Source organism: Phalaenopsis equestris, unplaced genomic scaffold, assembly GCF_001263595.1.
Source record: "Phalaenopsis equestris unplaced genomic scaffold, ASM126359v1 Scaffold000765, whole genome shotgun sequence".
In the NCBI taxonomy this organism is placed as follows: Eukaryota; Viridiplantae; Streptophyta; class Magnoliopsida; order Asparagales; family Orchidaceae; genus Phalaenopsis; species Phalaenopsis equestris.
Window position 1 is genome coordinate 89,806 of NW_018165205.1, and position 23,329 is coordinate 113,134.

A 23,329-nucleotide genomic window follows, 5' to 3' on the forward strand; every position below is an offset into this window, starting at 1 on the left:
CAAAAATAAAATAAAAAACCCTAAAAAATAATAAATAATAATAATAGTAACAGTAGTAGTAATACTACTCAGCAGGGCAGGTTTAAATGAAAGATAGGATACTTACAGCAGTGTGAAAGATTGTGACAATGGATGTCTTTTGAATGTTCACTTTAATGCCAGGATATATGAGAGCGTTGAGTAAAATTCTTCCAACCTGTAACCAAGTAATTGGAAATCAAAAGAGAGGCTTTTTCCTAGTTATTAAAACACAAAAAGGAAGATTTACATACATACCAGTCGATTCTTATGTATTTACATGTCTAACACCTAAACTTCAATTTTTACATACATACTATCTTATCTATGCATGTAAAAGGTTTATCTCAATTTTTAAAAGTTAAAATGGTGGCATTTTTTCCCCAGCAAGAAATATAAAGCACATACATCATTCCGAACAATAATGGTTGGTTTGGAGTCTTTTGTTGCCTTCGGGGAACCCTCTTTGCATTTGATGGAGAGGTGGCCTGTGCCCATATCTTTCCACTGATTCTCAGCAGTACTGTCCTGAGTGAAATTAATGAGAGAAAATTTAGAAAACAAACTGGGAACCACGAACCATTATATAAAGCAGGTCACCAAAACCTGAATTGCGAGCGAAAATTAAAAGAGATTTTTTAATGAAAACCAAGGATTCAAAAATCATGATAACATAGAAATTTCTCCACAAAAAAAGCCTTACATCAGCCGTATAGAAATCAAATGATTAATGACTTACACGCTAGTAGATGTTTCTCGCCAATTGAGAATTATTATATATGCAAAAAAACATACACAAACATACTTGACTTCAAATATCCTTAATATACATCTCCATAACCAATAGAAAAATTAAATGGATTTAATAGTGATTTTTGTTTGACATAATTCTATTATATTTTGAAACTCTTAAACCACTCCATAACTACTTCCAATCCTACTTAGGGCGCTATCAAGCTTCCTTAACGTGCACCAACTTAATCATCATAATACCCAATGATGTCTTTCCAAGACCAATAAAAGCTTATCTATACTTCTGCATTAATTTATTAACAAAAAAAAAACACTTTCAAATCTTCCCATAAAAACAGACCGATTCTCTAAATCTGATATAATTTTTTTAAGTCCATATAGGTTTACTCTACCCCATAGCTTCAACGTTTGAATCGTAAGTTTGATTATTGTACAACTAGTAAAATCTTGAGCATCTCCAGTATTTTTAAATATTGATGCTAGAAACATTATTCATTGTCACTACCTCCCTGTGTCAGGATTGAGTAATTTGCCCGCATGCTGCCTTCCTTGGATGTGGTAGCCGTCTCTCAGGCTCCCTCTCCGGAATCGAACCCTAATTCTCCGTCACCCGTCACCACCATGGTGGGCCCACATCCTACCATCGGAAGTTGATAGGGTAGATATTCAAATGATGTGTAGCCGGCACAAGGGTCATGCGATCCGACGAGTTATCATAAATCATTAGGGCAAAGGACAAAAGCCCGCATCGACCTTTTACCTAATAAATGCATCATAGGACACAATGGAGAAAAAAGGATTCATGTAGCCGACCCTACGTAGTAATATTAAGGCTTTGTTGTTGTTGTTGTTGATGCTAGAAACATTGATTTTTCAATTCATTTGATATCCCAAGAAAACACAATCAACAAAAGCATAACAATATCATGCATAACCATCCAAACTCTAATTAGTATCTTATATCTAAAGCTTTATTTTTATACATCTTTAGATCAAACTCCACCATACTTTTGCAGATCAAAATATAATTGCCGCGGGAGCTACTTGCTAAAGTATAAATCCCTGTTTCCGCGATATGTTGTGGTCCTGCGACCAGGTGGGCTTAGTTTTTGTGCTTGGACCAAACCAGTCTAGATTATTTTATTGTGATGGAGTCGGCCGACCCTCCTAGGCCATTCCTTGCCATCCTCTTATTATATATTTTTCTTTTTTGATGTTTTAGGTTTAATTCTTGCATGAGTTTATTTAGAGACAGTCACCAGCATCCATTTTCTCCCATCAAGTGTTGTATCTGAAGGTTTGAGTGGTGCTCCAACTGTATCTCTCCCAAGCTGGTGATTATCTTCCATATGACCTTCCAAATCCTTCGCATGTTGCTCTCGACCACCCCCCCCCTGTTGCAACCGCCCCCGAACAGCCGCCGTTGCTACTCTTCCTGCAGTTCATTGCTATGGCATCCCCGGGAATTGCCTTTTATTGGTTGTCCTGCAGTCCCACGCAATCCCCATCACTGCCACCATCATTCCCGCTCACTGCAGCTTTCAATACCGCTCGCTGCTACCACCTGGAAACAACAGTTCTCGGTTGTCTTCTACTGTTCCAGCTGTCCGGCCCTCCCTGTCATTTCAGCTTTCTACCACTGCCACAACTCCTCCCCTTCGCTGCTGCTGTCCATCTCGCTTGCTGCCTCAACCCAAGACCGCATTTTCCATCCACTTCACTGCAGTCCCAGCCCTCCTTTTGAATGTACAAGTAATTAATTAAAAAAATAGGTTATCACGAGACCGAATAAAAAAGGTGTGATATGTCCAAATCATGCAGTAAATAACATGCCAATTGTGAAAACAAGCCAAAAAGTGTGGCACTACATCACTATATTATGTGATCAAATTTTTCCAAAAAACAGCCTTACAACTATAGCAAAACAAAAAAAAAAAATCATTCCTTCATATTAAAAATAAAATAAAGTTTGTTTGTGATTTGGTAACTGCATTTTAATAATTAATCAAGTGATCTAACATCTCAATAATAAATAAAAAATATAAATAATTAAAGTGCTCTAACACCTTAGAGTATGTTCGTTATCACAAGATATAAAAAAAATGCTAGAAAAAACGACTTCTCAAAATCCATTCTACTTTTAACTTGTATGTCAATTCTCACCTCTAGTAAAAATTCTATCTTTCTCAGATATATATTATAATAGTTCAAACATTTTTCTCATTGTGGATGGTGTTCTTCTAACTTCCCAGAAATTATATACTTGAACAATTTTTTAAATTATTTTTAATCCAACTTAATGAGCGTAAGCACTAACCACATTCAACTGTCGTGCAAATAATTATTTTTTATAGCAATTAACGACTCCCTCATCTTATTTGCCACAACAATTTTATCTTTTAACTTATTATCCACTATGACCCCGCATTCATTCCTATTGCCAACTTTTCAATATATATGAACTTACATTTCATAATGTCGTTGAATTTTCCCCTTTCAATTTTATTCTTGCACACAAACAATATTTATTTATTTTTACTTATTGTGTAAATCAAGTATTTTATTTTCCATTTTAAACATCTCAAATTTCATGTAGCAAAGCAAATCATAGTTTTAGATTGAGTCAATCAATACCTTTTTTTCCTGATAATTGGGTTAAAGCAATGGCGCTACTTACAGTTAAAGATGACTATCCAAACTCCTTCCTAATTTTCATTACATGAAGGTTATTAGTTAAATAATGGATAAAATGTTTAAAAGAAAGATGACTTTTAATTATAAGTGAAAATTAAAATTTTTAATGCACCAATTCACCATTCATTCTCTTTGTGTGAGCTAACCTTCAATTAGTATCAGAACGAAGGCTCTTAATATTAGTTTAACCACTTAACAGTAGATTACTTATGATGCACAATTTTTCTAGTGGTGGTTCTTGAGCCGAAGGCAAATCCAATCACAAGCCACCACTTTTAGATAATGTATCATTGGACTATTGGAAAAATAGGATGAACATTTCTTGCATTGTCAAAAAAAATGTGATATATATATATACGTGTGTGTGTGTGTGTATATTTATTTATTTATTTATTTTTTGAAAAAGCCCAAGGGCAATATATGAAACAGGAAAGATACAGATAAGTTGTATGAGTGGGCCTAAAAGAAGGCACACAACCCACACGATACAACACACACAAAATCCAAAATAAACAAAAAGATACATTTAAAATAAAAAAACAAAAAACCACCAATGCGAACAAAAAGCTAGGGACGACTCAGTTTAGTCCTGCCTATGCCTCGAGTTCTCGGAAGGGAGCCGACTAACAAATTTGTGAGGTGCGTATCATTACTCGAAATAACCAAAGTATCATCCATCAGATTCTTGAGCTCAAGTAGGTCTTTATTTTTCTTCCTTCTAGATGTGTAAATCTGTCATTCCTCGTCCGAGGATTGACTTATGTGAACAGTGGATGGCCGAACAGGTGCAGGCTCTTGCACATCATGAACCTCATGTGCTTGAGTAACATTAACATCTTGCTCGACCTAGTGAGGCGGTAGAGAAGTAGTAGTAAGATTGCCACCAGTAACATCAGTAATAGGTTCTAGGGCAGGTGTAGTCTGTTATGACGCCCTAGTACTATCTCCAAACCAACGGCTGGAGTAGAGTGTTCAAGAGCAGGAGCATCCAGGGGTAGAACAGCTTGGAGCTTGGGTATGGTATGGTATTCTTTATCTGAGACAACCAAGGTTAGAATAGGAGAATCATCAGAAATTTTCCCATCAGGAAAAGCGTCAGGGAGATGAGCAGATGTATGTAAAGTGTTGGAAAGAGGGTCAGGTTGCACCTCCTCAGCAGAGATGGTAGGTGGCAAAACGTCCACCCCCAATTCAGCATGAATAGATTTTTGAACAGGTTGTTGAACTTTAGCAATATCCGACCTTAAGTGAGGATGCAAACGATAACAAGTAGTAGAGCTGTGGCCAAACATACTACCATGAGAGCAATATGGAGGGTGTAATTCTATTTCAACCTTTTATCAATACCCAACGTGATTGGATCTGATTCATACCTCATCCGGAGCTGGTTGGGTAATATCTCTCTCAACTAACACACAAGTCACAGAGGATCTGGTGAGAGAAAACGAGGACTATCAAACGTAGGCTTACCGTAAGCAGTTGCTAAGGAGTAGAGAATTTCCAAGTTGAATACGTGTAGTTTTAACCCCGAAAACTTTATCAAAACAGGAATGATAGGGGACTCCTCTTCTGGATCAAAGTCGACAGCCCACTTCAGAATTTTCACGGTTGTCAATTTTAATTACCTTTCGAGAAAAAATAAGAGTATAATCTGCATAGTGAGATAACTGAATAAGTATATATATATATGTATATATATGTATGTATATATATATATATATATACATACATATATACATATATATATATATATATACTTTCACAATAATATCATGCACCACCATAGAGATAAACAACATTAAAGTAAAAAAATATGTTCATAATTGGACTCATGTCAAATCAAAACTTCATCAACTTAATGCAAATGCAATAAATATTTTAATTTATGCATTTAAGCCTAATGACTATATGAGAACATATATACTTAAAACTACAAGATAAATGCAATAAATATTTTATTTTGTGCAATTAAGCCTAAAGATTATATGAGAATATATATACTTAAAACTACAAGAGAAATATGGGATAAGCTTATCATTGCTTATAAAACCACAAATGAAGTTAGAGATGCACATATTAATATATTAGCAGATGAGTAAGAACTACTACGAAAATATTTCTTACATATATGCACGTTTCATTAAAATTGTAATGGGTTTACACTCTTTGAGTAGAACTTACGAAACCCAAGATCTTATGCATAAAATTTTGAGACACTTACTGAAAGATTGTGATGCTAAATTCACAATTATTAATGAAGCAAGAGATTTAAGTATATATCCACTTGATTAGCTTCTTGGTTCTATAAAAGAGCATGAACAAAATATTGTTGCAAGAGACCTATGAGAAAGATTTAGGAAACAATGAATTAGAGATATGAGAGGAGATTAAGGAGGAAATGAAAATGCTTTCAAAAAAGATTTATCTATTTAATGAAGAAGAAAAAACAAAGTAGAAAAAATTAAGTATGAAAATAAAAAATTGAAGGATAAAACTAAATCTTCTAATGCATGTGAAAAAAAATAAGTTGGAGTGATATGCTAGAACTGTAAAATGCCCGTACATATGAAATGAGATTGTTCAACTTATATTGGAGAAAAGAAAAAGATGCATAAAAATAAAGAAAATAAAAAAGAAAAAAAGCAATTCAGATAGTGAGTCCACTGTCCCGAGTCAGAGGAAGAGGCAAATATTTTTCTTATGACGAATTACGAAAACAACTCCACGGATGTCCAAAACTATGTAAGTGATAATAATTTATCTTATGAAGAGTTAGATGAGGCATTTAATGTGTTGCGTAATAGTACAAAAAATTAAGAAAGAAGCACCTTAAATTAGAAAAAGATTACACACACACACACTCAATATAATAAATTAAAAGTTGAACATGAATCATTCAAGAAAAGTAGTGTTATCTCAAAATATTTCATGTTATCATTCTGCATTAATTATGAAATTAGAAGTTAAAAATAATATACTTGTGTTAAAATTAAATTTAATGTCCAAATCTCACTCTCACATCAATGCATCATTTAGTAAATTAAATATGAATAATCATACATAAACTCATATGAATCGTCCACAATATTATGACAAAACAAAAGGACCATATGCAAATACAAAAGTGTGGTGCAACCACAATAATAAGCATGAACACAAATCTTTAGATTGTTATTCAAAACATGCACATTCTTATTCAAATTCGTCATATATGGGCAGTTAAAAGCACCAAATATGTACAAACATCTACGCAAAATCAACATTTTTTTTAGGTTTTTTATTAATAATGGACCCAAGCATACCTAAGTCCCTAAACTAACTAATTGATTTGATTCGTAAAAACATGTCTCCAAAATTGAACCAGTGATGGTATATGGTATCTAGATAACAGCTGCTCCAGACATATGACAAGTGATCGCGTTGATTTGCATCATTAGAATTATACGATGGAAGACATGTTACACTTAGAGAGAACAACAAAAAGAAAGTTATTAGAATTTGCTCCATAGATAAAAACTTATTTACAATAAAAATAAATTTATTAGTTGATGGTCTAAAATATAACATTTTCAGTATAAGTCAATTATGTGATAAATGTTATAAATTATTTTGTATTCATCACATTGCTTCATTAAATTAAATGGTTCAGTTGACTTGTTGGAAATATGCATAATAATGTTTACATGTTAGATGCTGATAATTTAGAAAATTTAAAACATTTATGTTTTAAGACTAGCTTTGAAACTGCTTAGTTGTGACATAGGAGACTATGTCATACCAATATGCACACGCTAAATAAGATTAGAAAAATGAATGTTTTAATTGATAACTAAAGATGGATTCTACTCTAGATAATTTATATGATGCATGTCAATATGTAAAACAAACTAAAATATCTCTTCAAAATAAAAATATTATTACTACAATTAGATCACTTGAACTACTTCACATGGGATTTATTTGGTCCTATTAGCACCACTAGCCTGAGTTAAAAATTATGACCTTTTTATTGTCGATGATTATTTTAGATATACTTGAGTAATTGTTCTAATATAAGTTAAGAGGCTTTTGGTCATACCAATATGCACACGCTAAATAAGATTAGAAAAATGAATGTTGTAATTGATAACTAAAGATGGATTCTACTTTAGATAATTTATATGATGCATGTCAATATGTAAAACAAACTAAAATATCTCTTCAAAATAAAAATATTATTACTACAATTAGATCACTTGAACTACTTCACATGGGATTTATTTGGTCCTATTAGCACCACTAGCCTGAGTTAAAAATTATGACCTTTTTATTGTCGATGATTATTTTAGATATACTTGAGTAATTGTTCTAATAAATAAGTTAAGAGGCTTTTGGAGAATTTGCAAGATATATTCACAAAAATGAATGTTATATAATTTATAGAATTCAAACTGATCATGGTGGTAAATTTACTAATTATAAATTCGAAGAACTTTGTGATTAACAAGAAATTTAACATATCTTTCCAGCACCAAGAATTCCACAATAAAATTTAGTCAAGATGGCAAGATCCATTAGATGAATATAATTTATCAAAATATTTTTGGGCTGAAGCAATCAACACGGCATGCTATTAATAGAATAAATTTAAGATGTGTTTTAAGGAAAACTTCATATGAGTTATTTAGAGAAGAAATCTAAAATGAATTATTTAGAGGAAAGAAATCAAAATTTTATATTCTCATGTGTTTAGTTGTCCTTGTTATATATTGAATAATGGAAAAAACTAATTAGGAAAATGGATAAAAAAATATGATAATTTAATTTTCCTTGAATATTCAGTAAATAGTAACATAGCTCGGTGAGATATTTTGATAAACTTTTCAAAGAATATTTTGAAAATATGAACAACTTTAGTGATCTTAATATTGTTAATAATAATAAAATATTTTATTTTTACCACCACATTTGCAAAACAAAAGTTGAGGAATTTTAAAGAAAATGAAGAATGAAAAATTAATAGGACTTGATGGTATCCCAATAGAAGTGGGAAAATGTTTAAGAGACTTAAGAATTTCTTGACTTACTAAAATTTTTAATATTATTTCAAAACTAAAAAGATGTCTGAAGAGTAGAGAGAGAGTATTTCAGTGCATATTTTTAAGAATAAATGGGATGCACGAGAATGTGCAAACTATATAGGAATTAAATTAATGTGTCAAATACTAGTATTATAGGAGAGTAATAGAACATAAGTTAAGACATGATACAATGATTTCCTAAAACTAAATTAGATTTATGTCAGACAAGTCTACTATGGAAATCATACATTTATTGAGAGGTTTGATGGAGAAGTACACAGAGGTAAGGAGATTTTATATATGATTTTTGTTGATTTAAAAAAAAAATTTGATAAAGTCCCAAGATAAGTTCTTTGGAGTGTTCTAGAAAATAAAGGGGTGGATATGACTTGTTCAAGTCATTAAAGATACGTATACTAGAACTATTACTTGTGTTTTAACAGAAGATGGATTAACAAAGCATTTTCCTATTTCAGTTGGATTAAATTAGAGATCGACTTTAAGCCCATATCTTTTTATTTTAGTTATGAATGTTCTCACTGAACATTTATAAAAGTATGTGCTTTGGTGTATATTTTTTATGATAATATTCTTCTTGTGGATAAGACTAGAGAAAGAGTTTATGAAATACTTGAATTACGGAGGTCAGCTATAAAGTCTAAAGACTTTCATTTTAGTAGATCTAAAATTGAATACATGGAATATAATTTTAGTAGTAAATCTAGTAGTGGGGTTGTAACAATAGGTGATCAAGTCAATAAAAGAGTGAACATTTTAAATATATCTAGTCTATTGTTCAAAGCGATGGTGATATAGATGTGGATGTTATTCATATAATTCAAGTTAGATGATTGAAGAGGAGGAATACATTTTTGTGTGTGTGGAGCCTGATTGAACTTGGAGAAGTATCCTATAGTAGAATCCAACACCCAAGGAGGTCGCCCATACGCCATATCCTTCTCTGAACAAAGCAATTGGAACTCGTGAGTCCTGAAAAGGCACAATTGCGTCGCAATATGTTCGTTTTAAACTTTGAAAATAGAGACATTGAAAACTCAAAAGTCGAAATGGGTGATTCAGCCCCCAGAAGAACAAATCCAAACAGAGCATGTGAAAAGGCAGCATTCAGGAGTGCCTCTCCAGTTCCAGGAGCGGTTTCCACGATTTCTATACAAAGAAGGTATCTCTCGGTATTGCATGTAACAAGAGGGGACATAGTTAGTGGTGCAACAAGTTCAGTGTTAGATTTCTCCAATTTGCTCTAATGTGATCGAGAGAGGAACATTGGTGAGTTCCAGGCTTATAGAGAGGAACTCCGAGTGTGGTGTAATCTGTACATTTCTCCTAATTTAATAGTAGAATTTTTTATGTGGCACGGCTCCGAAATTTTTCTCGTTCTTAGGGTTATTCCACATTAAATCTTTTATACATTTTTGGATTTCTTGTGTTGTGTGCTTCTGTTAAATTTTTATTCCAGATCTCTCAAATCGATGTATTTTTCCACACTGTGATTTGGTTTTGAATAGATTGAATCCAGTTTCTGTGTTCAAACAAGTGATATCAAAGTAGGGCCTTCCAACTAATATTAATTCAAGCAGAAGCAATGACAGACGAAGAGGGGTATAAGGTCGAGAAACTAAACAGTTTGAAATTTGCATTCCGGAAGATACAAGTTAAAGATTTGTTGCATAAAAAATAATCTTATCTACCACGGGAAGGAATCACCAAAAAGCCTGAATCTATAACTCTGGAGAAATGGGAAAGCTTGATCGAAGAATATTAGGTTTAATTTGTCCTTCACTTTCCTTGTATGTTGCTTTCGACATTGTTATTATAAAAACTACGATGAATCCCATGATTACATTGACAATGACTTATGAAAAGCCTTCAATTTCAAATAAGATTTTTCAGATGAAAAATTTATTAAAAATGAAGATAGTGGAAGAAACTTTGATGACTAAACATTTCAATAATTTCAACACTGTGACAAACCAATTGTGTTATGTGTGCATTAAGTTCGATAACAAGGTCGGAGAATTGTTAATTATATCTTCATTGCGAGACAGTTGTGAAACATAAATGTTAACGAGCAATTTTTTACAAAGAAACATAACAAGATTCAGTTATTTTATAATGTCAATGAGTAGGACAAACAGAGTCGCAAGTCCTCTCGCTGGTAGTATTGTACAATTATTATGAATCTCTAGCCTTTACATTTTCCCTTGAATTGAAATGTACTCCACTTCACTATACACTAAAAAAAATTATCTATTCGGATTACCCAAAAGGTTTCCATACTCGACAAAATATGTTTATTCCGTTTTAGGTAAAATTTTTCCTATAATTTCTTTGGACATTAATGAGGCATAATCATATCTTCAACACTTATGAATTATAAGTTCAAACACAATAAATTGCATTAAAATTAATTACATAAATATCTTGCAAAAGGTTGCTAATGAACTTATAACAAATAACTTTTTAGCAGGTTTCAAGATAGATTTAAATATGCTCCAGCGTATCATAATAAATCTTTATTCTTGAAGAATTAGCAGACAACTGTGTGAATTCCAGATTCCAAGCGTTCGCCATAACAAAATATTCATTCATGGAGACAGAAAAATGCTGACCTTTATGTAGACCTTGCATTTAACTTCATGCACAATGGAAACTCCCTTTTCTTCAATCTTTTGGAGAGAAGGGCTGCTTGGCTGCTCCAATTCACGTTCTGTCCAAGCAATATGCAAACGCATAGAATTACAAGAAAAAAATAGCTAGTCGGTCTACTTAAACTATTTTAGATCAATTTCCAAGTTCATAAAAGCATGCTCCCGTAAATTACCACAGCTTAGAGCTTAGTTATTAACGAATATTATACACGCAGAAGAAAACAGATGTAAGATCAATGCATGTAGTGTCATAATCACCCAATAAAACTTTAGTCACCTACAGAACAACAAAAAGGGCTTTTTTGTGGTCACTTTGGCTTTTTGTTTGTATTTTTTATTTTATTTTAAAAACACATTTGTTTAGTAATTTTTTTTTATTTTCATTATTTGTTTTGAAAAGCAAATTAGCTTGTTTTTAAAAGCGCTCAAAACATCTAAAAGTATTTTGAGTTTTTTTAAAAACAATTATGCATGTTATAATATACCAAATATATTTTATTTCAAGTAAAAATATAAACAAAACAAAATAAAAATAAAGAATGAAAACAAAACCAAAGTAATCCCAAACGGCCCCAAAGTAAATACAATGACTCCAATCGAACTACTAGTTCATTGTTAGGATGACAGTAAAATTATCAGTCAAAAACACATTAGATTTTCATAATATGTGATCATGATCCAGATATCCTTTATCAGAATGCAAATAGCACACAAATAAAAGAAATGCAGTGTCTCGACACAAGTAATGGAATAAGATCACATGAGAAATCTAAGTACAAAAATTTAAGGCCAAATTGAATGACAAAACAGTTGAACAAGGCAGGTTGACTCAACAAATAACCCAAACACAAGGCCAGTTTGAGTAAGGATCAGTTCGGGGTAGCTGTAGTTGTTTGAAGAAACAAATATGAAGTTGCTGCATAAGAAGCTGTTGTTCAAAAAGCTGTGATGACTATTATAACAAAAGATTTTTACAAATTCAGATCACAGCTTTCTAGCAGCCACCGTACATAGTTAGATCAAGTGAAAAACACAGCTTATGCGACAGTTTTTTGAAAAAGAAGGCAAAACACAATTTTGTCAAAAAAAAAAACTATGGCACCGCACCGCCACCATAGCGCCGCCCCAAACGCACCTTAAATTACTCGATCAACTTCCATCTGACCATTGCAACCTTGTTTAACTTATCCAGGTAAGCATCCAGATAACCATGGTCATGGTGTGATCTTGATCTCCCATGATAAAGATTGGAGAAATATAAACACGCCAAAGAAAAATTTTCGAAAAATTCAAATACAAGCTTAGATCATTAATAATCAACTCTCATAAAGTTACTCAACAGGCATTACAACATAGCAATATACAAAAAAATAAATTACAAATATGTAACTGAATTTTAAAGTAGTGAATGACATGAGGTAGAGTTATGTTGTTTTACCACCTGAATTATGGTGTTTTATTCCCTATTTATTATGATTTTATGCTTGTGAAAGGTTTTTGTGATATTTTGCAGGTTACAGGGGTCGAACGTGCTTCATGGAGCAAAAAGAAGACGTGTACTATGGAGCTAGCCCGCATAACCACATCTAAATGTGGTGTAATTATGTCGTCCTTGCTATTGTTCTAGCGTAGTTACGTCAACATTCGACATGGCTCGCCAAACAAATCGTGGTTACGCCAATCCCAGGCGTGGTCACGCCACCGTGCGACCAAACTTATTTTGACAAAAAAATTTCATTCTGATTTTGGTGAGAGCTATAAAGGTAAACGTCTGGGCAAGACCTAAGTAGAGTTGGGCAGACTTTGAAGGCTCTCCACAGTAGGAATTAGGGTTTTAGTGCAAACCATATGGGTTCTTTTCTTCCTTTAGGGAGAGAACTTCTAGGGTGATTTTTCCTTTGAGTTTTTAAAGTGTTTGCATGAGAAAGTGGTTGAGTGTTGTGTGTGGAAGAGATCGTGGAGAGTTGATCGTTGTGAGGCGACGATTCGGTGTATTGCTGAAGGCACTTGGCTTGGATGTATGGTTGTTTCTTCTTTGCACTTATATCGTTGATCATTGCAATGAAATTCTCCATTTCTTTCTCCCTCATGTTTCGCCACTAAAGCTATTTTCTTATTCCCAGTGATATAAAAATAATTTTTGTGTTCTACAATGACTTTTTCCTGTATAAGTTTTTTGTGCTTTTGAATGATGCAAGTTGATGCGTTAAAAGTTTGATCGTTATTTACTTCTAATACGATATAAATTAGATTATACTTATTATATTATCATTTTTGTTAATAAACATTACATTGAGAAGTAGCCTCAAATGTCTCAAGGCGTAAAGCCTTAGATGTACATCTCAAATAAAAAAATATAAGCCTCACTCTTACAATAAAGGCATAAGCCTTGAGGTAAATCTTTAGCGCCATATGAAAAGGTGTACTTCTAGGCCCATGCCTAGAATGACTTTTTAAATCATGCTTTCAAGTTCGATAGCCTTTGGTTAACCATCAATTTTGTTGAACTTGTGTTTGATTATATGACATTTTTTTAGGAATTTTTCTCTCTTATATTGTTAAATTATTAATACTTTTTCTTGATTTTGATTTTCTGATTTATGTTGCTTTTGAAATAGTGTGTGATAGCATGTGTCGTACATTATAGTTCCAAGAAACATTAGCAAAATAGTGCACTATTTGTAATGCCTCAAATGTTAATGGTTGTTATTCCAAAATTTCAATACAGTCCTCTAGCCCTTATATACAACCCTATGGTCAGGTTAAGTATGAGGAAGCATTCAACGATAATTCGAATAGAATTAATAGGTTAGTACTTAAAATAGGACATAAATAAGGAGTTTCTTCTATCATGCTATGATGCATGGATGCAAACGTAAGAATACAGACACGTGACACTTCTATTTTTAAAAATATAAAATGTGGATACTAGTTGAACACTATTATAATATAAATGGCCATTTACAGAAATGCCATTCAATACCTATGTATTTATATATCTAACACCCAACCAAGCTTTTTTACATTTATATCACTCAAATCATTCATATTACATCTAAATTACCACTATATTAATTTTTCAATGTGAAATACACGTTGTCATTCGTATATAAGGTGGCATATATGTAAAAATTGAAGTATAGGTGTTAGATATGTAAATACATAAGAATAAAGTGGTGTGTATGTATATATTACTGATATAAATTATAAAAAATAGATAAAAATTTAATAAACAAGAATTTATAAACAACTAAGAATATATAATAAAAAAATGTAATAACATTAACTTTCAAAAGCTAAGGAATTCAAAAATATTATTTAATTTATGATATAGAAAAAAGAGCACTATTTAATATTACATCGAGATAAGACTTTTTTACATAAAAAAAATTAAAAAAAAAAATCAAGATAAGACTTTTACATAAAAAAATAAAAAAAATAAAAAAATAATAAAATTTTAACATTTAAAATATATATGTTTAAACATATTTGTAGAAACTTTTAATTCATTAATTTAAAACGAGCATGTCGCACACGCATTTTTTTTTTTTAAATATTATTTAATTCAGACAATTCTATGTCGTATCCAAGATGTGTTAGAGGCATGTCGGTGCTGGACAATGCACTGCTCCTTAACAGAAGTGCTCGTGCATCATAGCTCTTATGTTGGCAAAGCAATAACATAAAATAAGAAAACCCAATAGTGCAAGAAAGAATTGTGATCCAAGGATGGGATGCTTCCTGATGCCTGAATCGCTAACAATTGTCATTTTCAATACCATTATTCTCCTCTCTCGTTGCCATCCCTAAAAAAAAATCTCAACCGTCCATCCCTCTAAATCCCTTCTTATTATGATCAAAATCAGTGTTGTTGTCATCCCTAAAACTCATTACTCAGTCTTAAAACAGGCCCACTCTAGTGCGCACAAAATTGCGTGTCGAATGAGTTATGGTGTTAAGAAGTATGTTCAAGTCAAGGAACAACAATATGATGTAAGAAATGGAGACAGTTAATCTCCTCTTAAAGATTTGATGATAAGGTGTAAGATGGCACAATAATTATTGCTCCAATTTTTATTTCCATAGACTATAGGAAGATGAGGAAATGCATTCCCAGAACTAGCCATGAATTCACACACGAAAATATTGTTCTCATGAAAAGACAAAAGTGGAGTATGTAAAGAGCATACAAAACCTAAAATTGACGGGCAAAACTATCATGCTGCTATAAAATCGAATTCTCTGCATTAAAGAGCATGTCCCTGAAAATACCTACACTGCAATTCTAGATGAACATAACCATTAAACAATAAAAGTCAGTTTTGTTTTGGCAGAACTCTTCTATTAAATCTAAATATGAGTTTAAATTAAAAACTTCAAAGAAACCAAAACAGCTGTAAATTCCATCTTAATTATCCTCTGGAAGAATTAGCATTTTGATATCAGTTTCCTAAAGCGATAGGAAGATAACATATAATATTTAGTAATGCCCCAATGTCACTGCAGTGAAGTCACAGAATTCCAAATAAGAAAACAGCTTCCATATCTTACCTTCATGTGCATCCCCTGTCTCTACTCTCTGCGGAGCAGAAATCTGACCGCCTGAAAAGTGAAGAAGCAAGGACTTTGCAATTAATTTTATTTAGTTTTATGCTTTCCTTAAAATAAGTAGCAATTAATTTTTCAAGAACAAAAAAGTGATCATGAGGAAAATGGCACAATCAAAGAAGAAAATACACTATTGCTAAGATGCATAGATTCAGATGATTCAATTTGAAACTAGCTGAGATTGCATCAAGTAATAACAGCCGTGCTCTCTATACAAATAATATAGAGAAACATGTACACTGTGATAGATACATGCCATTTACAAATTAATACAATATAAAAGAAAATGAAAATTACAAAGACTGCAGGTTTTTCTGGACCACAAGGAGACGTGCCTTACCAGGGAAGATAGGTGATTTTGTTACACTTGTGGAAAAGAAACCCCCACTATGTGAACTAGAAAATATGCTTGAATTCTGCATAAATGGAAAACTGGTTGATGAGGTCTCCTTGGATAAATCATTGTTCATATTGGAGCTCAACCTGCTTTGGGTACTGAAAAACAAGCTTGACGTCTGCGGAACTGAAACAGTTGGAGGCATGGCATTTTTGTCAGATACAAGGTTTCTATCAAAATTGGTGTTTGATTCAGTGTCTGTGGATACAAAAATTGAGTTTTCCTGGCTGCAAGGTGAAACAGGAGCGGGTTCACTTATTGATTTTGGCAATGAAAAATTATGAGGCACAACTTCATCTCGAGATTCAAGGATAGTTGAGGGAGTTTTAGCAGCCTTGCCCTCCCCACTAGGCAAACTTGTAGATAGGTTACTTCGTGAATTTGCAGCATTTTCTCTAAGCCACTCAACAATATCCTTGAATTCATCCTGAGAAAAAGAACAAATTTAATGGATGCACGACTTAACAATAAAACTTCTATGGTGATAGCTCAATTCAATATATAGTAATCTTGTTTTAACTTTACCATGCAGCTAAAAGAAAGTTAATAACTTCTAGAGTCTCCCAAATAAGTTTTTTTTTTTTTTGTTTATGTTTAAATCAACAATAATATTATCAACAATAATATTATTTTCTAACAACAGCATAAAATACAAATGTTCCACCTTAACAGATAAATCTAGATAGTTTTTCTAGCGCTATACAATCAGAAATGTATTTCGCATAATTGCATTTGAATCTAGTACCATGCATAAAGTACTGGAACAATTGCATAATTGTAGGAATAGTTATCAGCTACGGACAGTGTTTATAGAAGTAGGTATGCTCAAAGATTACAAAACATAATACAATAATTATTCAATCAATCATTAGCATCAGTAGCCTTCCCAACAATTTGGTTCACTTCATGAGTTCTCTATCATTTATTCTTACAAAGAACTGCATAAGATGTTAACCCCATCAAGTACGATTTTTTGCATTACTTTTACAATGCTGTTTTTTAATTTGATGCATAACTTTTCTCATAATCGTTCAACATTAATTTTATCTACTTTCCTGCACGATATCTACTGCCTATTTATCACTAATATCTTAAAAAGATCTGCTCCTAAAATCCTTCTAAAACAATCATTCTTAACCTTATCCATCTAGTTCAGCACGTGTACACTTAAGCAATTTTATTTATACTACGCTTAATTTGACAATCAATGACTTCCTTGCTATCCAACACTCAAAAGTCATATAACCTTACCGGTTTCGATGCAATTACATATAAAATTATTTTCATATTCTCTTTCTCTTGCAGAACATTGCTCCAATAGAACATTCATTATTTTAACTAATCGACTTTAAATCTATAAAAATGCCATCATCTATATTCATGACCTTAAACATATTTAAACCTACAATACTTAAGACTTATTTATTCTATTAACGATGTCAACAAATAACTATTATTTCACATCCTGTAAAGTTAGCAACATAAATTCTGCATTCATCGCTCCGCTAATGTTGAAAATATTTCAACCTTACTCCAACTTTTCACCTATTTGAAGTCTTTTCAAACAACAGCGCATGATATGTAAATAACATATGGCATTTCTTTCATATGAAAATCTTTCGTGAGCATCTCCTTTATGAATGAAAAGGCATAAAACCATATGTTCACTATTAACTTTTGAAAGCATCTCCATGAACCATATCAAATAATTATACCTTTCTCATCCATTTTATGTACTCCGCCTGTGATTAAGCAGTTTTTAATTACTTTAGCTTACAATGCTACACTCATAAACCATAAGTAAATAAAATAGTAAAATGAAATTTAAAGATTATCCAATCACGTGCACCAAATACAAAGTATTATTTTGCTAGCCTAGAATTCATAGTAGCAATGGACTTTGATTAACATGCATCCAAGGTTTGGATTAGGGATAGTTTGGTTGAGTGAAAGTTGATGAAAAATATTTTCATGCAAATTTAATTCTTAGACATTTGGATTAAGTTGGGGCAATAAAGTAAAAATACTTTATAATTCATTTGCTTCACAAACCTAAAGTAATTATAGCCAAATTGGCTGTGCTTTCTTAACATCCATTTAAATGCTTGTTTAACCAGACAATACAACCAATAGAAGCATCTATATTAATAGTTTTACAAATGAACCCTGACTAGAGCCATATAAACCATGTAGAAAAAACTTATAAGAATAGGCGTATAACTAATAACAAAACAGAACAAGTCCTTTTTTTCTTCTTTACCAAGATGTTCTAAAAATGAGAGGATATAATAAAAAATAAAAAATAAAAAATAATTTTAAAAAAAAAACTTTAGAAACCATAAATCATAATCATTATCACTATCAATCATTAACCATATCCCAAACACTTAGGGTTAGCTTTTGGAAAACACAAAGCAATCATCACATAATGCATAAACTCTAATTCAAAGATGGTTATAAGAAAATCATTAAGCATTTCATGAAAGAACAACTTGCAACCAAAAACCATAAAATTACAAGGAAAAAACCATAAAAAAATAATAAGAAAATATAAAGCATGCCAAGCAAGGAAAATTGATAAACTGAAAATCAGTACTTATAATAAGAAAATAATGATAAAACAATATAAAAAATCATCACAACCTGATCCAGGGCTTGGAATTAACCAAGGCAGGAACAAACGGTCGCACAGTGATAATCATGATTTTTTATTTTTATCTTCTATCATTAGAATTTAATTTACTAAAAATGAATGAAAGAACGGCCACATAAATGAATATAAATTAAAAGAATTGATATTTATCTTAGTTCTAGTTGTCCACATCTTCAATATACATTCTCTCCTCTATTACTCATTTTTACTTTGCAATTTCAACCTGAAAATATTAGCTTAAAATAAAATGAGTTAAGAAACCAGTGAATACTCATACTCTTAAACTACAATAACACAAAAAAATATGCACGTCAGTTAAACTTTTAATAAACTAATATAAGAGTGTTTGAAAATTTATATATATGAATATGATTGATTAATATATTTTAAAACATTTATTACGTCATACAATATCATTTTCATATCTATATCATTATAAATACAACCGTCATAGGAACACCACCTAAAATTATACCAATTAAAGTACATCAATATCAATATCAATATCTCTTTCCAAATACGCGCACGAGTATCTTAACGTTCCACCACAAATATTATAAAGAAGTGAACTCTATTACAACCAAGCATGCACATATAAGAATACTAAAAATCAGTTCATTTGCATTGTAATTATCATTCAATAGCTTTCTTTTATAATATGCATAGGTAATAAATAAGTGTAATATGCAAAGCTTTGACATTCATTTCTAGATAAACAATTTGAATATGAAAACATAATAATTATATTTTATTTGTGGTATCAAAGCATGTTGACTAACATCACTCTAATGCGAGTAATTTAAAATAAATACAATATTACTACCATAATTTAGAAATAAAAAAATACTCACCTCAAGCTCAAAAGATTCCCTTGCATGTATGTCTATCAGTTTTCCTTCAGTAGAAACCTAAGATAAAATCTAAAAAAATATTATTATTAATTTATTAAGATTTAAATCTTATTGATTACAAGCAATTTATCTTCATTTTACCATTACAATTAATTATTTTATTTTAAATCTTTAAATTTGTTTCTTCAAATAGTATCATTATTTACTGTGTTATTTTAATAATAAGCATTATGTCACAATTTAATTATTTTGATTCTTATTAGCATTTAAATATTAATCAATAAAATTTATAATTTAAATAAATTCTATATAATATGAAGGTTAACCTGTAATAAATTTAAGCATTATTATTAAGTGATTCTAAATTTTCCAAATTAATATTTAACATATTTTTTCCTTCATTAATAAAAGATCGTATAGTTTATGTATCTTATTTAAACTTCATATCTTTATTTTCTTTTTAAAATACAATATTTTTAATAAGACTTTTGATTAACTTTAATTTATTTTTTTATTTTGATAATATAGTAAACTAAATGATTAATTATTGTTCTAAATAAAATTAAATAATATTTGCACTATAATTAAAAAAAATAACTTAAATAAAAGAACTAACCTTACCAAGCTCGAATTAGCTCTCTCACACGAAGCTTCTTCCCCCACTTGAAGCTCGTCCATGCCCCTCCTTCGACTAGGGCACACAGACAGTCCTGCAAATTGCATTGTCACAATATATTGCAACCTATTTCTTCACACACGAGAGAACGGTCATGTCTCAGCTTTGACCTTTCCGACATCATCACCCTCGCCTGCTTGAAGATGTCTCCTATGCTCGAAAATGGTAGCCACTCGTCACTGCTCTCGGTGCATTTTTTGTTGAAGCCGATACTCTCCAATCCCTCGGTCAGAAAGTTCAAAACACTCAATCTTGTCTCTGCCTCTCGATCTTCTCTCTATCTCTCTTAGTACGCATCGATCGCCCCTTAGGTGCGCTCGATAATCAACTTATAGAACGATTTCGCTCATTCGACTGCTCATTTCATCTCCCTCTATTTTTTTCTCCTCTCTTCCTCTTATTCATTAGTCGAGGAGACAAAAACACTCAACAACTCATTACAACGAAGCGTTATATTCTTCCCAACTTATACAAATTTTGTCCTCAAATTTATAAACAAAACACAAATCATTTCTCATTAAGTAGAATACAAATGAGCTACATATAAATTTCTATGAAGAAGTCCAAATATACTATAAGAATAGAAGTGGACACAATAAAACAAAGATTTGTTATAAGAGGACTACATCTCTCCCCATCCATTGAAACATGAAAATGTGACAAGGATAACATCATATCTAAAGCAAAATAACATAACTAAAGCAATACTCAGAAATACAAGACTAAAAAAATGTATGACAAATGATAAACTAAGATGACAAAAGAAACTAAAAGACTCGTCAGCCCATATTAGCGTCAACATCAACAACAATAGATTCTCTAGGGCCACTATGAGTAAGAGCATAAACTCGAGGTCGATCTGGCTTTCATGGTTGACCCGGAGTAGAGAATGAAGTTATTGACTGTATCTTTCTTTGCCCGTATGCAGTCTTCGATGAATGAGCTCCACTTGATTTTTTATCTTCATTGGTCTTTTGGCCAAGTGATGGATAATATATCACAATATTACCAAGCTAATAATATCAATAGTATGTGCTAGAGCCCATCAAACATTCACATTTATATTGTCTACCACATTTGGCACATGAGGCTACGGTGTTGCGAGTCTTGCCACTACTGAATCCACTTGAGTTGAACTTAGGCTACTTCCCATTAGATCCCTCTGATTAAATCACATGCTCTCATTCACCCACTCTTTCTCAAGTGCATATCTTTATGCTTCTGAGTGAGATGATGATCAATCTCCACTCATCTAGCCAGATCTACCAACATTGAATATTCATTAATTCCTAAAGGCATCAATAGTTGAATGATTGAACCCTTCAATTAGGAAAGAAAACCTATAACACTTCTCTGTAACGTCGAACAACTACGATGCATACCTTGATAGTATAGTGGAATATGCTTCATACTACATGATTGTCTTCTCTTCCTACACCAACTTAATGAGCTTGTTCTACATTTTTCTTCGAGCGGATAACGGAACAAACCACTCTTTAAAAAGCTCCAGAAAATTCTCCAAGTTTACCATCATGTTGGATATGTCCCCCAACTTATCCTTGCAGTATCCACGCCACCACCCTTTTGGTTCTCCATGCAACACAAATGTAGTTAAAGGTACTCTTCTTTCATTTAGACATACCATACTATCTAATATATTTTCTATCTGCATCAATCAGTTCTCCACTTCAATCGGATAATCAGTTGCCTCAAACAAAGGTGGACACAAATCATAAAATATAGTCAATACTTATCCACAACAAATAGTATCACTTCCACTAAACCGTGATCTGGACTCCTAAATTAGTTACGTCATTGCAACCATCATCTGAATTTGGGCATTCGTGTTCACGTATATAACAAGTGGTACTTATTCATTTCCAACCGAACTTCTATCTTATATATTCTTGGGTGCATTCATTTGTCTCAATTCACATAATTACATGATTAGAGTTAACTTAAATTCTCAATTTTATTATTATTACTTTTTCAGTTATTATAATCTCTCTTATAAAAATTTTATCCTCAAAATTTTGCAGGTCATTGCTCTATTTATGATTACATAATTTATTACAACTTTCTTAAATTTCATATTAGAGTTTTGCGTTAATTATTCAATCGGCTCTTTCAATAAGATTCACATTACTTAAACCTAAACAATTCTCTAACACTACTTTTGTCATGGTCCGGCCTAGGATTTGGAATTAACCAAAGTGGGAACAAATGGTAGGAAAGTTGCAATCATGCTTTCTATTTTAATTTCCTATCATTAACATTTTATTAACCAAAAATAAATTAAAGAGCTGCTACAAAAATGAATATAAATTAAAAAAGTTAATATTTACCTTATTTCTGGTTATGCACATCTTCTATATACACTCATACAACAACAACAACAAAGCCTTAATCCCACTACGTGTGGTCGGCTACATGAATCCTTTTTCTCCATTGCATCCTATTTAGTGTCATATTTTCATTTAGTTCTAGTAAATTAAGATCATTTTTAACACAATAAGCCCAAGTTTTCCTAGGTCTACCTCTGTCTTTCTTAACACAAGTCGAATTTAAAACATCTACTCTCCTAATCGGATCATCTAATGGTCGACGTTTAAAATGACTGACCAAATGACCAAATCTTCTAAGACGACTTTCTCTAATTTTGTCTTTCACAGGAGCTACACCAACCCTATCACGAATATATTCATTCTGCATTTTGTCTCTAAGTGTAAAGCCACTCATCCACCTAATCATTCTCATCTCAGCAACACTTAACTTATTATTATGCTTCTCTTTTAAAGGCCAACATTCAACGCCATAGAGCATTGCAGATCTCACCACCGTCTTATAAAATTTTCCTTTCAGTCTTAGCGATACTTTTCTATCACACAAAAGGCCCAAAGCATTCCTCCACTTCAACCAACCAACTTGAATTCTACTATTAACATCCCCA

General features: G+C 31.9%; 1 protein-coding gene across 3 annotated transcripts in view; it reads right to left on the reverse strand.

Moving 5' to 3' along the window:
* The window catches only part of LOC110031092, a 55,730-nt gene that overhangs the window by 9,694 nt on the left and 22,707 nt on the right, over window positions 1-23,329 (reverse strand). For all 3 annotated transcript variants that reach the window (XM_020734134.1, XM_020734133.1, XM_020734135.1), the window contains exons 4-8: window positions 16,143-16,626; window positions 15,746-15,796; window positions 11,156-11,253; window positions 427-546; window positions 107-196 (exon numbers count right to left, since the gene is read on the reverse strand). In XM_020734134.1, the coding sequence (XP_020589793.1) occupies window positions 107-196; window positions 427-546; window positions 11,156-11,253; window positions 15,746-15,796; window positions 16,143-16,626 (843 nt within the window). The remainder of the gene's footprint in view (window positions 1-106; window positions 197-426; window positions 547-11,155; window positions 11,254-15,745; window positions 15,797-16,142; window positions 16,627-23,329) is intronic.